General features: G+C 40.0%; 2 protein-coding genes across 2 annotated transcripts in view; both read right to left on the bottom strand.

Moving 5' to 3' along the window:
• Nucleotides 1-2,992: 2,992 nt before the first annotated feature.
• The window catches only part of LOC136399334 (zinc finger protein 91-like), a 944,498-nt gene continuing 930,378 nt past the window's right edge, over nt 2,993-17,112 (bottom strand). Inside the window, exon 6 of the transcript XR_010750139.1 lies at nt 2,993-5,478. The gene's annotated coding sequence lies outside the window, so the exon portion shown is untranslated. The remainder of the gene's footprint in view (nt 5,479-17,112) is intronic.
• LOC136399326 (zinc finger protein 420-like) overlaps nt 5,472-17,112 on the bottom strand; it is a 28,976-nt gene continuing 17,335 nt past the window's right edge. The window contains exons 3-5 of the mRNA XM_066374373.1: nt 15,113-15,239; nt 10,437-10,495; nt 5,472-8,492 (exon numbers count right to left, since the gene is read on the bottom strand). Of these exons, the coding sequence (XP_066230470.1) occupies nt 6,021-8,492; nt 10,437-10,495; nt 15,113-15,239 (2,658 nt within the window). The 3' untranslated portion in view covers nt 5,472-6,020. The remainder of the gene's footprint in view (nt 8,493-10,436; nt 10,496-15,112; nt 15,240-17,112) is intronic.

The following is a 17,112-nucleotide window of genomic DNA, read 5'->3' as shown; positions in this document are numbered from 1 at the left end:
AGCAGATGTTGAGTAGGATATAGATAAGGACAAACTTTGGAACATAAATTACATTTGAAGGTTTACTTGTCTGATGCTCAGTAAGACTTGAAGAAAGCTTAGTTGTTATGCCAAATCTCTGACACTTTACAGTTTGACTCTATCATGAAATTTGCAATGTTGAGCAAGTTTTGAGCACAGATAAAAAACTTCATCATGGATTTTACATTTGCTATGTATTTACATATGTATTCTCTTGTTAAGGAAGGTGAGGCCAGCTATTTAAGGTTTTGCACACCTCCATATTCATAAGCCTTCTCTTGAGAATGAATTGTCTAATGTTTAATAACCAAGCAAATAATATCTTAAACTCACTACAAATGTAAGGTTTCCATTCAGTTTGAACTCTTTGGTGAAGAGTAAGCTTTCAGGACTGGTCAAAGGCTTTGCCACATTCTCTTTATTTGTAAAGCTTATCTCCAGTATCAATTCTCTGATTATTAGTAAGGTAAGATGACATTCTAAAATCTTTGCCACAGACTCTCCATTTGTATAGTTTCTCTCCCATATGAATTCTTAGATGCACGGTAAGACAAGTTCTGGATAAAGGTTTAACCACACTCTAAACATTTATAAGACCTCTATTCATTATGAATTCTCTGATGGTTAGTAAGTCTTGAGAAAAGGCTAAAGGCTTTGCCACATTGTCTAAATTGTACAATTTGTCTCCTATGTGATTTCTTTGATATTTAGTAAGAGTTGAGGGTTCAGTAAAAGCTCTTCTGGGGACCCGCGTTCTCGTCCCGAATCCCCACCCCATGGAAAGTGTGCTCTTCCCTGGCCTGGGCCTCTTATTAAATGGGGTGGGGGTCTCAGAGGGGTGCTGCCCATTTCGTACAGAGGCAGGAAACCCCACAGCAGAAGGTGCTCCATGCCCAACGGCTGGGGGGACAAGGGTGGGGCAGCCTCAGAGTTTCCCGGGAAACCAACGCTGAGCCCCCACCTGGCAGCGAAGCGGGCAGGCTCTGAGCCTCTCACCGGGACTCCGCACTCACCGCTGGGGGCTTGGGATCCGACCTCTCGAGGTCCGCAGCGACCCTCAGGCTCCTGTGTAGCGGAATGAGGGCGGGGAGGGAGGGTCAGGTTTACACCGGGAAGACTCTCTTCCCCCACGTGATCTTCGTACAGCCACATTCGGATCAGTAACAACCTGCACATGTGCATTGCTTCTAACTCCCGGAGGTTCAAACCGGTGGCTGAGGGCTTCAAGCGGGGGCGGGGCTTAATACTGACAAATCAGGAGTGGAGACAGCAGTAAAATGGGAGGGGCCAAAACCGGTTAAGTACTGGCCATTCCTCCTCTGTTCCGCACTGATTATTTTCTTGGTGGTTGAATTTGACTAAGGAAATATTTATAGTAAGGCTTAAATGTCATTACTTATAAAATTTGTAAGATTTTTTTCCCCAAAGCTCAGTTGGTTCGAGTGTCATCCTGATACAAGAAGGTTGCACTAATTCCTGAGAAGGCACATTTAGGAAGCAAGCTATGAATGTAGAATTGAGGGGAACAGAAATCCATGTTTTCTATCTGTCACCATCCCCGCCTCGCTTTGATATCAATCAATAAAAACACGGAGAAACATATTGATAATGCCCCAACGATGGAATGTTAGACAACAACACACATTTTTTGTAAGATTTTTCTTAGGATACCCCTGATCAAGTTGCTCAGTGGATTAGAGCATCCTTCCAATATGGCAAGGTTGTGGGTTTGAACCCGGGTCAGAGCTTACAAGAATCAACCACCGAATATATAATTAAATGGAACATCAAATGGATTTCTGTCTCTTTCTAAACATAATAAATAAAATTTTGTTTATATTCAAATCTCATTTAAACTGAAGATTTTCTTTGGATGATGCTTAAATTTTTAGTAATGTATAGGAATCTAGAATAAATACATCACCTCATTCATTATATATTATTTTCCCCAGCAGGTATTCCAGATACTGTGTGACAAGATTTTCTGCTGAAAGTCCTTCCAAACTGATTATATTTATATTTGTAGTGTTTCTCTAACTAGTATAACTGTGATGTTTGGTTATTAATGAGGAACTGGCCTGATCTGTGGTGATGCAGTAGATAGAGCATTGACCTGGTAACACTATGGAATGGAAGCTAGTTTGAAACCCTGAGCTTGCCTGCTCAAGGCACATATTGGACTAGATGTTTCCTGCTTCTCCTTCCATTCTCTGTCTCTATCCTCTAAAATAAATAAAACCTGGAAAATATGGATCAATACATTTCTATATTCATTGCAAAGGTTGGGTTTCATACTAAAGAGATTCTCTCCAGTTGTGAAAACAAAAAATCGTTTCTGACAGATTTATAACATGATTATATGCTTACATTATTTGTAATAGTTTTAATGTCTGTGGTTGTTTCTGACAGAACTGAAAGTTCAATGGAATGCTTTTGTCAAATCATTTCATGTGTTGGTTCCTAAATATCTTTTAAAAACTATCTTATCTATATAAGATTGGTAATAGATTTGGGGATCTGTATAATGCAGATAATGGAGATCATACAGTACTGTGTAGGGCTGACCAGGCGGTGGTGCAGTGGATACAGTGTTGGACTGGGACCTGGAGGACCCAGCTTTGAAACCACAAGCCGCCTTGAGCGCGGGTTCATCTGATTTAAGCATGGCTCACCAGGTTGAGCCCAAGGACTCTGGGTTGAGCAAAGGGTCACTCGGCCTGCTGTAGCCCCCTGGCTAAGGTACATATGAGAAAGCAATCAAACAACTAAGGTGCCACAACAAAGAATTTATGCTACTCATCTTTCCCTTTTTATCTATCCCTCTCTGTCACAAAAAAGAAACTTTCATACGGTACTGTGTTTTATTTCAGCCAGACATGGTGGCATAAAAGACATTCAGTATATACACTTGATGAAAAGCAGAAACCACAAGATGAACCAAAACCTCGAGGCTAGAATGTTTCAAAAAAGTTTATTTTAAAAGTGCCTGGAAGCAAACAGGCTGAGACTAGCAAAGGGAGTCAGACCCAAGGTGTGGGGGGCAGCATTAGATATAGGGGTTACAGCTGACACTTGCTGGAATGGGGTTGCCTGCGCCTGATGTGCTCAAATGAGCATATCATGGTTTGTGGTCTGGTCACTGACTTGACAATGAGCAACAGGGAAATTCTATTGCAGAAACACAAGTTCATTGTGAGGTAGTACAGGTTAATGAAAGTGGTCCTCTTTGGTGTCCTGGGAAAATTTTGAAGGCTTCCAAGATGTCAGGAATGTCCCAGAAACAGCTGAGACCTAGCATCTCTAAGCCTGTGGCTAGGCTTTTACAAACAACTATAGTGAATTAAACTTGTGTAATGGTCAGGCCCCTCCTCAATACAAGCTTTTTGTGACATTTCTGCAAAGGTAAACTTTTTGCTACATTTTAAAATGAAGGTCACAATGTCAATCAGAGAATATCAAGCAAAATAACTCCAACTTCAAAGTGGAGGATGAGAATGTTTTGTTTTGAGCCCTAGTGGGAAGATGGGTGATGGGAATTTGAACTTTAAGGAGCTCTGGATCTAAAGGAGCCACCTTAAATCTAACACTCATGTTCACAGCAAAGAAATCTGAGGCAGCTAGAACACTTTATCAAACTCAAAACAATTGGGGAAAGGCCAATTTTCAGTGAATGCTAAGAATTCATTTTGTTTATGGGAAGTTTTGTCGCTTTTAAAATGTATGAGTGAAAGAAATATATTTACGAGAGAAAAAACTACAGGGATACTTTGGTTTTCATAGATATTCCATCTGAAAATCAACTAAATCCAAATGAGACAAAACCCAAGGAAATTATTTCCATATAAATCAATTTAAATCCAATTACTGTACACAGTAATCACATACATGTAATTGTAGTATTAGCACTCACAATCAATAAAGCACAGAAAACACTGGAAAGCAATGGAACTGTATACTATACACGCAAGGTGACTCAAAAAAGAAACGATGCCACATTCAGCAGGAGAAAGCGTAGCTCACCCTATTTTCGCAAAATTAGCAGCAAGGTCATGTGGGCACATCAACAATATCAAGACAAATTTACACTGAAGAAATCGACAAAAACGTAAACCAAGAATAACTGAAGTCAATGAAAACCAAAGTATTACTGTATTTAGTTAATTGGTGCAAAATTTGGACATGTATCTTTCTCTTTTCTCATTCTAAAATAGATACAAATATTTAGATTCTGAAAGATTTCAAGATTGGCTCTGGCTAGTTATCTCATTTTGTTACCGGTGTCGTCCTGAAACAACTAGGTGACAAGTTTAATCTGCAGACAGGTCACACATAGAAAGCAAAGAAAGAAATGCATGAGTGAATGAAAGACTGTGCCAGATTCACAATGATAGAGCTTCTCTCCAATACGAAGTCTCTGGTGTTAATTAACAACTGAGAAATGGACAATGGCTTTCCCACGTTCTCTACATTTAAAGGGCTTGCCAACCATGGCTGGTTGGCTCAGCAGTTGAGCACTGGCCCAGTGTGTGGAAGTTCTGGGTTTGATTCCCAGCCAGGGTACAGGAGAAGCGCCCATCTGCTTCTCCACCCTTTCTGCTCTCCTTTCTCTCTGCAGCCAACGCTTCATTGGGGCAAAGTTGGCCCAGGTGCTGAGGATATATCTATAGCCTCCACCTCAGGGGCTAGAATGGCTTCAGTTGCAAAGGAGCAATACCCAGGATGGGCAGAGGATGAAGCCCTATTGGGCATGCCAGGTGAATCCTGGTTGGGCACACATGGAGTCTGTCTCTCTGTCTCCCTGTGTCTTACTTCAGAAAAATACCAAATAATAATAATAATAAAATAAAAAAGGGCTTCTCACCAATATGAAGTTTCCAATGTTCAGTAAGGTTGAAGAAAAACCTAACGGCTTTGTCACATTCTTCACATTTATGTGTCTTCTCACCACTATGCATTCTTTGATGCTGAGTAAGATTTGGTGATCTTCAAAAGGCTTCACAATTTTCTACATTTGTATGATTTTCTTTCCAATGTGAATCCTCTGATGTACAATTAACTGTGACTTTCACCTAAAGGCTTTGCCACATTCTAAACATTTATGAGACCTGTAAGTCCAGTAGTTGTGGGCATCACAGCCACCACCAGGACGTGCAGGTTCACATTAGATTCAGATAGATTGTAATGAAACAACGGAACAAAGAACTGGTGGGCCATTTTCTTTATTTCTAGCCTTGTACTTAGCTGACGAGTAAAAAGCAGCACATGGAAAACAAAAGTCACTCATTCAGTGCTCATAAAGCTACCGACACATCTAAGTTTTCCTAGAAATGAAGGCCATCACCAGTTCAGTGGAGCTTACAAAGCCCCTCCCTCCTAATCCCCATCAGCAGGCCTCCATCTCTCCAACCTCCAAGCGACCAGTCTGCCCTGCAACAACGTGGTCTCCTCTAAAAGGGCCTCTTAGATCCTCCTTTTAAAAGTTTTTGGTGAGACAGTCCTTCCTCTAGCACAAATTAGCATAACCAAGCCCCTTCCCAAGCATGAAGGAAATCAGCGGTATCACCTGGGTGACGGCCATTCACATGACCAGTGCCATTTTTAACAATAAGTGATCAAAACCAGAAAATACAGATTTTACAAACTTATTTGTCGAAGACCTCTCTCCAGTATAAATTTTCTGACAGTTATTAAGAGCTGATGAATTTCAAAAGGCATTGCCACATTGTCTGCATTTTGTATAGTTTCTCTCCTGTGTGACTTCTTTAATGTGTAATTTCTGGGTTAAAGTTTTGCCACATTCTAAACATTTATGAGCAGCAGAAGGTTTTGCTGCATTCTCTATATTTGTATAGTTTCTCTCCTGTGTGAGTTCTTTGATGCACTGTAAGAGCAAAGAATTGGCTTAAGGCTTTGCCACACTGTCTACATTTGTATGGTTTTACTCCTGTATGAATTCTTTGATGTACACTAAGAGTAGAGGTATCATTAAATGCTTTTCCTCATTGTATGCAATTGTATAGTCTCTCTCCTCTGTGAATTTTTTGATGTTGAGTAAGGTTTGATTTACGAATAAAGGTTTTGCCACATTCTAAACATTGGTGAGACCTCTCTCCGGTATGAATTTTCTGATGGTCAGTAAGAGTTGAGGATTGGCTAAAGGCTTTGCTACATACTTTACATTTGTACGGTTTCTCTCCTGTGTGAGTTCTTTGATGTCTAGTAAGAACTGAAGAACGGCTAAAGGCTTTGCCACATTCTCTACATTTGTATGGTTTCTCTCCTGTGTGAGTTCTTTGATGTATAGTAAGATCAGAGAAATAATTAAAGGCTTTGCCACATTCTCTACATTTGTGTGGCTTTTCTCCTGTGTGAATTCTTTGATGTACAGTAAGGTGTAATTTCTGGATAAAGGTTTTGCCACATTCTAAACATTTATGAGATTTCTCTCCAGTATGAATTGTCTGATGCTCAATAAGAGTTGAGGATCGTATAAAGGCTTTGCCACATTCTCCACATTTGTATGGTTTCTCTACTGTGTGACTTCTTTGATGCATAGTTAGAGTTGAGGATTGGCTAAAAGCTTTGCTACATACTGTACATTTGTATGGTTTCTCTCCTGTGTGAATTCTTTGATGTCTAGTAAGATCAGAGAAATAATTAAAGGCTTTACCACATTCTCTACATTTGTGTGGTTTTTCTCCTGTGTGATTTCTTTGATGCATACTAAGAGCTGAGAAATCACTAAAGGCTTTGTCACATTCTGTACATTTGTATGGTTTCTCTCCTGTGTGCATTCTTTGATGTTTAATAAAAGCTGATGAGCGGCTAAAGGCTTTCCTACATTTTGTACATTTGTATGGTTTCTCTCCTGTGTGAGTTCTTTGATGTACAGTAAGAGCTGAGGATTGGCTAAAGGCTTTGCCACATTGTCTACATTTGTATGGTTTCAGTCCTGTGTGAATTCTTTGATGTACAGTAAGAGTAGAGTTATCATTAAATGCTTTTCCACACTGTCTGCAATTGTATGGTTTTTCTCCCGTGTGAATTCTTTGATGTACAGTAAGGTGTGATTTCCGGATAAAGGTTTTGCCACATTCCAAACATTTGTGAGACCTCTCTCCAGTGTGAATTGTCTGATGGTCAGTAAGAGTTGAGTATCGTATAAAGGCTTTGCCACATTCTTCACATTTGTATGGTTTCTCTTCTGTGTGACTTCTTTGATGCACAGTTAGAGTTGAGGATTGGCTAAAAGCTTTGCTACGTACTTTACATTTGTATGGTTTCTCTCCTGTGTGAATTCTTTGATGTCTAGTAAGAACTGAGGAACGGCTAAAGGCTTTTCCACATTGTCTACATTTGTATGGTTTTACTCCTGTATGAATTCTCTGATGTACAGTAAGAGTAGAGGTATCATTAAATGCTTTTCCACATTGTATGCAATTGTATGGTCTCTCTCCTGTGTGAATTCTTTGATGTTGAATAAGGTTTGATTTACGAATAAAGGTTTTGCCACATTCTAAACAATGGTGAGACCTCTCTCCAGTATGAATTTTCTGATGGTCAGTAAGAGCTGAGGATCGTACAAAGGCTTTGCCACAATCTCTACATTTGTAAGGTTTCTCTCCTGTGTGAGTTCTTTGATGTCTAGTAAGAACTGAGGAACGGGTAAAGGCTTTGCCACATTCTCTACATTTGTATGGTTTCTCTCCTGTGTGAATTCTTTGATGCACAGTAAGAGCTGAGGAATCCTTAAAGGTTTTGCCACATTCTCCACAATTGTATAGTATCTCTTCTGTGTGACTTCTTTGATGTACAATAAGTTGTAATGTTTTTATAAAGGTTTTGCCACATTCTAAACATTTATGAGATTTCTCTCCAGTATGAATTTTCTGATGTTCAGTAGCAGCTGAGGAGTGGCAAAATGCTATGCCACATTCTCTATGTTTGTCTGGTTTCTCTCCTGAATGATTTCTTTCATGTCTAGTAAGAGCAGAGGAATGGTTAAAGGCTTTTCCACATTCTCTGCATTTGTAAATTCTCACTTCGGCGTCAATATATCTCTCATATAAAGTAAGATATGCATTCCAATTAAGTGTTTTATCACGTTCTTTACATTTATAAAGTGTTTCTTCAGTATGGACTTTTTTAAGTGTATTTACATGGGAAATTAAACTGAAAGCACTCTTACATGAATTATAATTGTAAGCTTCATTTTTAGTATGAATATTCTCATTGTCATTATTGTTTGAAGATTGCTTGAAAGATTCAACACATTTAGTTTGTTCATTTGTCTTCTCCAGAATATGAAGAACCTGATGATTATTAGAATGCAACATCTGGTCAGACACTCTTCCTTGTTCATAATGGTTCTCTGGAAATAAAGTTTTCTCATTTTGATTATGAATTGATTCTTTTTGAAAGCTTTTCCAATGTTCATTGCAATGGTAACATCTGTCTTCATTATGTGTACTCTGGTAATCATCAAAGATAGGTATGCTTTTAGTGAAAGGTATAATTTCATTTAATATGTACACTTATTCTCAAATATCTACTCTGTGATACCTATTAAACCATGTTGGCTGTACAAAATTTTCTCCAAAATTAATGAATATTATAGACATTGAAATGAAAAACAAATCCAATGATTATTTTCTCTAAAGATTAGATAAGTTCATAGCTTTTCCTGATTTCCTTTCCAAAAGTATGTAGTAGTAAAGAATAGCTTTTTATCATCAGTTTTTAATTATTATTTTTTTTAGTGGGAGTATAGGAGTCAGAGAGACAGTCCCACATGTACCCTGACCAGAACTGACCTGCAAGGGACAATGTTCTGCCCATGGAAATGTTCCATTGATCAGCAATGGAGTCATTATTTTAGTGCCTGGAGAATAGACCACATAGCCATTCTCAGTGCTCAAGGACAACTCACTAAAGCAATACAGCGATGGCTGTGAGATTGGAAGAGAGAGAAAGAGAAGCAAGAGGGGGATGGGTAAAGAAGGAGATGGTTGGTTTTCTTTTAAGTCCTGACCCAGAATAAAACCTGGGACATCCATATTCTTGGCCACTCTACCACGGAGGAAACTGGCTGGAGCCAATCTGCCCTTTTATAAACTAACTGACAGGGAATGTAGCTGACTTAAAGAGGGAGCTTCACTAATGTGGAATATTTTGAACTATTGACAACAAAGTCTTAACCAGAAATAATAGTCCTGTCATAAACAGATAGGTCAATTGGTTGAAGCATCATCCCGAAGCACAGAGGTTACTGGTTCGATTCCCAGCCAGGGTACATATAGAAACATATGTATGTTCCTGTCTCTCCACCTTTTTCTGTTCCTTTCTTTGATATAATCAATGAAATAAGCTTTGTTGGGTTTTTTTGCAAAAGGCAGGGAGAAAGAGACATTGATTTCCCCTTGTATGAGCCCCCACTGTGGAATCACTACAGCAGTGTCCATGCTCCAAGGCAACTTATCAACTAACTGTAACTGACCTATCCAGGCAGAACTGAGGGGTTTTTTATATTCAGAGAGTCAGAGAGATGAAGGGAGAGAAAGAGAAACAAGAAGGGAAGCATTCATTTGTTGCCCAACCCTGCTGTCCATTCATTGGCAGCTTCTCCCTTGTGCCCCTAGAAGCGATTACATCCACAACCTTGTTTCAGTATGACGCTTCTAACGAACTGAAAGCTTAACAGGCCAGAGTGGAATAAACACTTAAATAATTAATAATAATAATGGCCCTGGCGGGTTTGCTCAACCATAGAGCATCGGCCAAGCATGTGGAAGTCCCAGGTTGATTCTTGGCCAGGGCACAGAGGAGAAGGGACCATCTGCTTCTCCAACCTTCCCCCTATCCTTTCTCTCTATCGCTCTCTTTCCCTCCTGCAGACAAGGCTCCACTGGAGCAAAGTTGGCCCGGGTTCTAAGGATGGCTCCATGGCCTCTGCCTCAGGCGCTAGAATGACTCTGATTACAGTGGAGGAATGCCCGAGAGGAGCCAAGCATAAGGCCCTGGTAGGCATGCTGGGTGATTCCTGGTTGGGCACATGCAGCAGTCTGTCTTTCTCCCTCTCCCCACTTCTCACTTTGGAAAAATACCAATAATAATAATAATAATAATAATAATGGTCCCAACGTGGTCAATACCCTCCATTGGTTTCACTGTCATCCCAGTATGCAGAGGTCTCAGGCTCAGTCTCTGGTCAAGCCACATAAAGGAAAATATCAATTTTTCTGTCAGTGTCTCCCTCTCTCCTCCCATTTCTCTTTTAATATATAAATAATAACAAAAAAACAATTGTGGCAGGTTAGTTCTGTCCACATTAATATCCTTTATTCTCAGCACTCTTCTGAAATTGCTGAGGCTTTCATTAGGTTCACATGATCAAAACCACACCTTCCATATCTTACCAGTATTGTTTTAGAGAAGAAATCTTCGATTCCTGGCTTTTGTAACAAGGTCTGGTTGTCTTCAGATGACGTAGATGAAAGATACAAAACATGACAATTATGACACAAGGTAAATGGATATACCAGCAAGTATTGACAAAATTACATTTTAAGTACGCCAAAGGCAGGTTAAGAATTCAAGGCAAAACCAAGAAAGGTAAAAATGAAAAGAGTCACAACAGAGAGGAATAAAAACTTACATTTATTACTGACAATATCTGTGGAAACACTGAAGCACACACGGGCAATAGGAAAAGAACATTTTCAATTACCACTTTCTTCTTATGAAACAGAAATGACAGTAATGTATGTTCACTGAACTGGTTGCTTCACTGCTTCCTGAAAGATCATTCTGTTTTGCAAGACAGAGTGCAAAGAGAAAGGCAGTACATGGTGAATGTACTGTAAAGGCCGTTTTTTAAAAAGTGAGTAACTGTTCAAGCACAGACTGCAGTACTGAGGACAGATATCAAAAACAGAAACAGCATGCTTAGTGGTCCAGTAAATAAATTTTCAACCTAGGACACTGAAGTACCAGGTCTCAATCCCTGAGGTCTCTGTCCTGAGCATGACATTTGCCTTGAGTGCAGACTCCAAAGTTTAAGAGCAAGGACACCAGGCCTGACCAGGTGGTGGCACAATTAATTGAGTAGCAGTTGAGATGTTGAGGAACCAGGTCCAAAACCCCAAGGTTACTGGCTAAAGTGTGGGCACACCAGATGAATAGTGGGGCCACTGGCTTAGAAATATCGATGTCCAGTATGTCACTGGCATAAATATGACCACATTGTCACTGGCCAGAAGCTCAAGGTCACTGGCTTGAGTAAAGAGTGAGTGGCTTAGGTGGAGCTCCCCATCAAGGCCCATATAAGAAAGTAATCAATGAACAACTAACATGTTCCAACTATGAGTTCATGCTTTTCTTCAGACTCTCTGACTGTCCCTCTCTCTCTCACACACACACAAAAATAGAAGACAGAAAAAGAGATATAATATCAAGGTCACCAGTTGAAGCATGGGATCGTCATAATTGTATGCTTACTAGCTTGATTGTAAGCTTGCCAGCTTCAGCAAGGCATCACTGCCTCAGCTGAAGACCCTCAGTCAAGGCAAATATAAGAAGTACACACTGAACAACTAACTAACATAACTCAAATATGAGTTGAAGCCTTTTCCTGTCACCCTCAGTAAAAAAGGAGAGAAGGTCATCTTAAAATGGAAAAAGGATCAGGGTCATTGTAAAATAAAGAAAAAATATCCAGAATGTGAATAAATGTTAAGAAATAAAACAATCAGCTGACCAAGCAGTGGTGCAGTGGATAGAGTGTTGGACTGGGATGTGGAGAACCCAGGTTCGAGACCCTGAGGTCTCCAGCTTGAGTGTGGGCTCATCTGGTTTGAGCAAGGCTCACCAGCGTGAGCCCAAGGTTGCTGGCTCGAGCAAGGGGTCACTCAGTCTGCTATAGTTGCCAATCAAGGCACATATGAGAAATCAATCCAGGAACAAGTAAGAAACTGCAACAAAAAATTGATGTTTCTCATCTCTCTCCCTTCCTGTCTGTCCCTATCTGTCCCTCTCTCTGACTCTGTCTCTGCCACTAAAAAAAAAAGAAAAAAGAAAATGATGATAAAAAAGAATGAATCTTTAGCATTTGCATAAGTATGGACACACAGAAGGTATTATGTTAAGGAAGTGGTCAGCAAACTCATTAGTCAACAGAGCCAAATAACAGTACAACGATTAAAATTTCTTTTGAGAGCCAAATTTTTTAAACTTAAACTATATAGGTAGGTACATTCCTTATCAAGGTCGTGCCCAAAACGTATTTTGTGGAAGAGCCACACTCAAGGGGCCAAAGAGCTGCATGTGGCTCGCGAGGTGAAGTTTGCCGACCACTGTAAGGGAAATAAGGTTGGCACAGAAACACATGTACCATATGATGTCAGTTATATTTGTAATCTAAATAACAATATAAATGAATAAACAACCAGAAAGACACTCACAGGTACAGTGAACAGAGTGATGGCTGCCAGAGGAGATGAAAGACTGGGACAAAAATTTGAAATACTTCAGAAGAACACATTGGTAGTTACAGAACAGTCATGGGATGTAAAGTGCACCATGGGGACTATAGTAAATAATACTGTGTTAACTATGCTGCGTCCTCGAAATGTCACGAGGAATACTTCTAGTTTTTATAAAGTACATAAAGATTTAACCACTATCATGTACAACCGAAAGGAGATCAAACTAATACTGAGTGAAAAAGAAAATGCAAACGAAGAACAGAAAATTAATCTGCAGAATTTTGAAAATTATATAAACATTTCACTGATCAAAAATCCTTCTATATTAACTATAATTTATAACTGAGTGTACCCTCAAACCGCAAAATGTTTGCATCATGACATTATACAGCAGAAAAAATTCTTAGACAATGCATTCAAGTCATTCAAAAATAATATCAAGTATAATTGTAATGAAGATATTTAAATGACATGAAAAAGTTTTTCTCGTTTGCTGTATTTCAACTACACTTACGTGTGTAGGCTGTAATCCACCTAAAAAATAACCTTCATTTCTAAATAAAAAAAGCATTACAAAGTTCTGAAATATGGACAGACTACTCTAGTCTTTAAACATTTCAGATTAAGCACACAAGAAGGAAACATATTAAGAAAGTAAATGAAAAACTTCATCATTGCTTTTGCCTAAAATAAACTTGAATTAAAGAACAAAGCAGTTCTTAAATATAAAGTACCCAATAATGCTGTATCACACTTCTTACCAAAGGAGAACAATTCTGCATGTTGTACCAGGGCTTGTGAATCCAAAAGCACAAATATGACAAAAATTTCATCAATAAGTGAAAACAGAAAAAGTCACAATCCCAGGCAGCTCTGAACTGCACAAGAAAAAATTACAGAATGACAGTGATGATGAGAAAGCAGATAACAGTGGACACTTTCCTAACTGCTATGCAATAAACTAAGGTCACCTATGACAGTAAGTATTGAAGGACTCTATGAGATACACAGAGACATGAAATTACTCTTATGTAGACAAAAAATACAGACTGGAAATATTTATTTCTTCATTTCCAAGTTAAAGAAGGAAAGATAGACTCATGCATGGACCTTGATCTGATGCATATGAAACCCCATCTGGGCCTGTTGTTTTACCCATCTGGGGACAAGGTCCCAGCTGAGCTATTTTTAGTGCTGGAGGTAGAGAAACCACACAGCCATCATCAGTGCCCAGGGATAATACACTGGAACCAAACGAGATATGGCTTCAAGAAAAAAGAGAGAGTGTGAAAGAAAGAAGAGAGAGAAGGGTGAAGAGTAGAGAAGCAGATGGTCACTAACCCTGTACACCCTGAGTGGAATCGATCCCAGGACATGTGTATGCCAAGCTGACGCTCTCCCACTGAGACAAAGTGCTAGGGCCCAGACCAGAAATTCATGACAATAATTCATACTAAGCAAAGGAACATTTTGAATTGAAACAGGATTAGATCTTCATACATAGGGGAGATGCTTTGTGTTGTGATGAAATCATTGAGTCTACACTCTATATGGTCTTGTAGGAAACATCCATAGGTTTAGAAATGATAAATCTGGGCTGATCAGGCAGTGGCATAGTGAATAGACGTCAAATGGGGACAGAGAGGACCCACGTTTAATACCCCAAGGTTGCAGCTTGGGCACGGGATTGCTAGCTTCAGCAGAAGTTCATGGACATGAATGAGCCCATGGTCGCTGGCGTGAGCAAGGGATTACTCTCTTCACGGTAGCCCCCCAATCAAGGCACATGAAAGAAAGCAACAAATGACCATATAAGGTGCCACAACCAAGAACTGATGATTCTTTTCCCTCTCCCTTCGTGTCTCTCTGTCGCTATCTATGTGTCTGTCACAAGAACAAACAAAACACTAGAAATGAGAAAAAACAACGTAATTCATCAGGAACGTGAAAATGTTTTCTGTGATGCCCAAATCCATGGAAGAGGAGTCATCATGGCAGCTCTCAGTCCAAGGGGAAGACTTGGATCCCACTGCTAATGTAATGATGGAGGTCACTAAAGCTAAACCAGAATCCTGAGAAGATGCCAAAAAACAGAATGTGTTGGAGATGAGCTGTCCCTCTATGACAGCAACCAGAATACACCTGGGCCTCTCACAGCCCTTTCCACTGCAGCAGCTTCCCAACCACACTGTAAGGTCTGGTTTCCTCCGTGACCTTTAGATCTCCACCTGTGTCATCCGCTTCCTCATCCCACCTACCTGGGTGCAAGGATACCTCACTTTCTTTCACAGCACGAATTTCTAATTTACTTTGTGCCCTTGTGAGAAAACATGGTACAATATTACAATGTTCTAGAAAATAACTTTCCAAAATACTATTTTCTGAAAACATCTTAAACATTCTAGAATCATGTAAGTTTTCACACACTGAGACCTAATCAATGTGCATCATAAGCCCTTGTTTCTATACCTACAAACCCCCATATTTGTTCCCGGATGGCAGAACTATAAAATTACCCTGCACGGAAGAAGCTCCACATTATGTTCCCCCTAATGAAGGAAACAAAAGCTGCAGGGACAGAATAAACTCAGGAAGGAAGTCATCCTCACCCAGGGAGACCAGGTTCCTGTAGTTCTCCAACATCACATCCACGTACAGTTTCCGCTGATCTGGGTCCAGGCATTCCCACTCCTCCTGAGAGAAATCTACAGCCACATCCCTGTATGTCAATAGTTTCTGGAAGAAAAGAAACATTAACAGATGTCCACAGTCTGAGTTCATAATGGCATCCAACATAAAAACAGGGTTAGAAATGGTTTTGTCCTAACACAAAATAATCCAGTAAAATCATGTTCAGCCAGAAATATATGTATTTTCTGAGTGTGTGTGAGAAAGGTCACACAAACTAGATTGAGTTGAGAAGCATCAACTTAAGCTATGGGACTTTTAGTTGTTCATTGTCTGCTTTCTAATATGTGCCTTGACCAGGTGGCTCTAGCCAAGCCAGTGACCCGTTGCTCAAGTCAGCAACCTTTGGACTCATGCCAGCATCCAGGGGGTACTGTCTATAACCCCATGCTCAAGCCAGAGAGCCTGGGTCTAAGTCAGTGACCTCAGAGCTTTGAAGCTGAATCCTCAGTGTCCCAGGTCAGTGCCTTAATTAACTACTGTGCCACTACCTGGTCAGAGAGCAATAATCTTTCCATAAAATATTTTGTCATCTTTTGTTTCCTTAATCTTTCACACAGTAATATTTTTTAACTTATTTCCTAACACAGAGGAACTAGGATTACACATGTCCATAAACGCATTACACAGACTTGACTTTCCAAAAGGGTGAATTTTAAAATTAAGGCATCACCGTGACCTGGTAGGTCAGGTGGATAGACCATTCTCCTGATTTCCAATGTGGCATGTTCAATTCCTGGTCAAGGCACATACAATGTATCAACCAGTTAATTAATAAATAAGTGAAATAGCAAGTCTTTGGCTTTTCCCTCTCTCTATCGCTAAAATTTATCAATAGAATTAAGGCATCAACACAGTCGTGGATTTGTCAGTGCTGTATTTGTATCACTCATGATCACTTGTGTAAAAGTAACGAGTTGGAAGTGTAAGTACTTCTTCAATTCTGACATGGACAACAGTGAACTGCTGTTTTCTAAAAATGCTGATTCTCACTCAGGAGTTCTGGGGTGGGGCCTGTGTTTCCACACCTCTAACAAGCTCTCATTTTACCAGTGACACCAAAGTCTCAAGTCCACATGCCACACTCCTGAATAGCACAGAGAAAACACAAGGGAAAATGCATACATGACTGTGAGCTAATTTTTCTTTTTTTTTTACTTAATATTTTTCTTTTTTGTATTTTTCTGAAGTGAGAAGCGGGGAGGCAGGCAGACAAATTCCCACATGCACCTGACTGGGATCCACCAGGCAGGCCCACCAGGGGGTGATGCTCTGCCCATGTGGGGTGTTGCTCCACTGTAACCAGAGCCATTCTAAGCACCCGAGGTGGAGGCCATGGAGCCATCCTCAGCGCCCAGGCCAACCTTGCTCCAGTGGAGCCATGGCTGTGGGACAGGAAGAGAGAGAGAGGAAGGAGAGGTAGAAGGGTGGAGAAGCAGATGGGCACTTCTCCTGTGTGCCCAGGCCAGTAATCGAACTCAGGACTTCCACACGCCAGGCCAACCCTCTACCACTGAGCCAACCAGCCAGGGCCCATTAATGGAATTTCTTGTTCTCAATGAATATGATGCACAGCAACCACAAATTTACAATACATAATAATCTTAGAACAAGATATAACTTAGTTTGCTCTGTGACTCCTCTGTGAAGCAAACATTCAGTGAAGGGTAGACCTTGAATTTTACTTCAAAAATAATCTACAATTAAAAAAAAAACAAAAAACACTGGCCCATAGTCATAAGAAATTTCATAAACACCTATAAATGTTTCTATAACTGATAAAAAATACTTCTTAAGCAAGAAGAATATATAGCTCAAATAATGTTAACATGTTATAAACACAGACATAGTAGGAGAAGATAATAGGAGAACTAGGTACAATTTGTAAGTCATAGAGCCCAACCTGTGGTGGTGCAGAGGA

The sequence above is a fragment of the Saccopteryx leptura genome, chromosome 3 (genome assembly GCF_036850995.1).
Source record: "Saccopteryx leptura isolate mSacLep1 chromosome 3, mSacLep1_pri_phased_curated, whole genome shotgun sequence".
Taxonomy (NCBI): Eukaryota; Metazoa; Chordata; class Mammalia; order Chiroptera; family Emballonuridae; genus Saccopteryx; species Saccopteryx leptura.
This window is presented reverse-complemented; position numbering and strand designations above follow the sequence as displayed.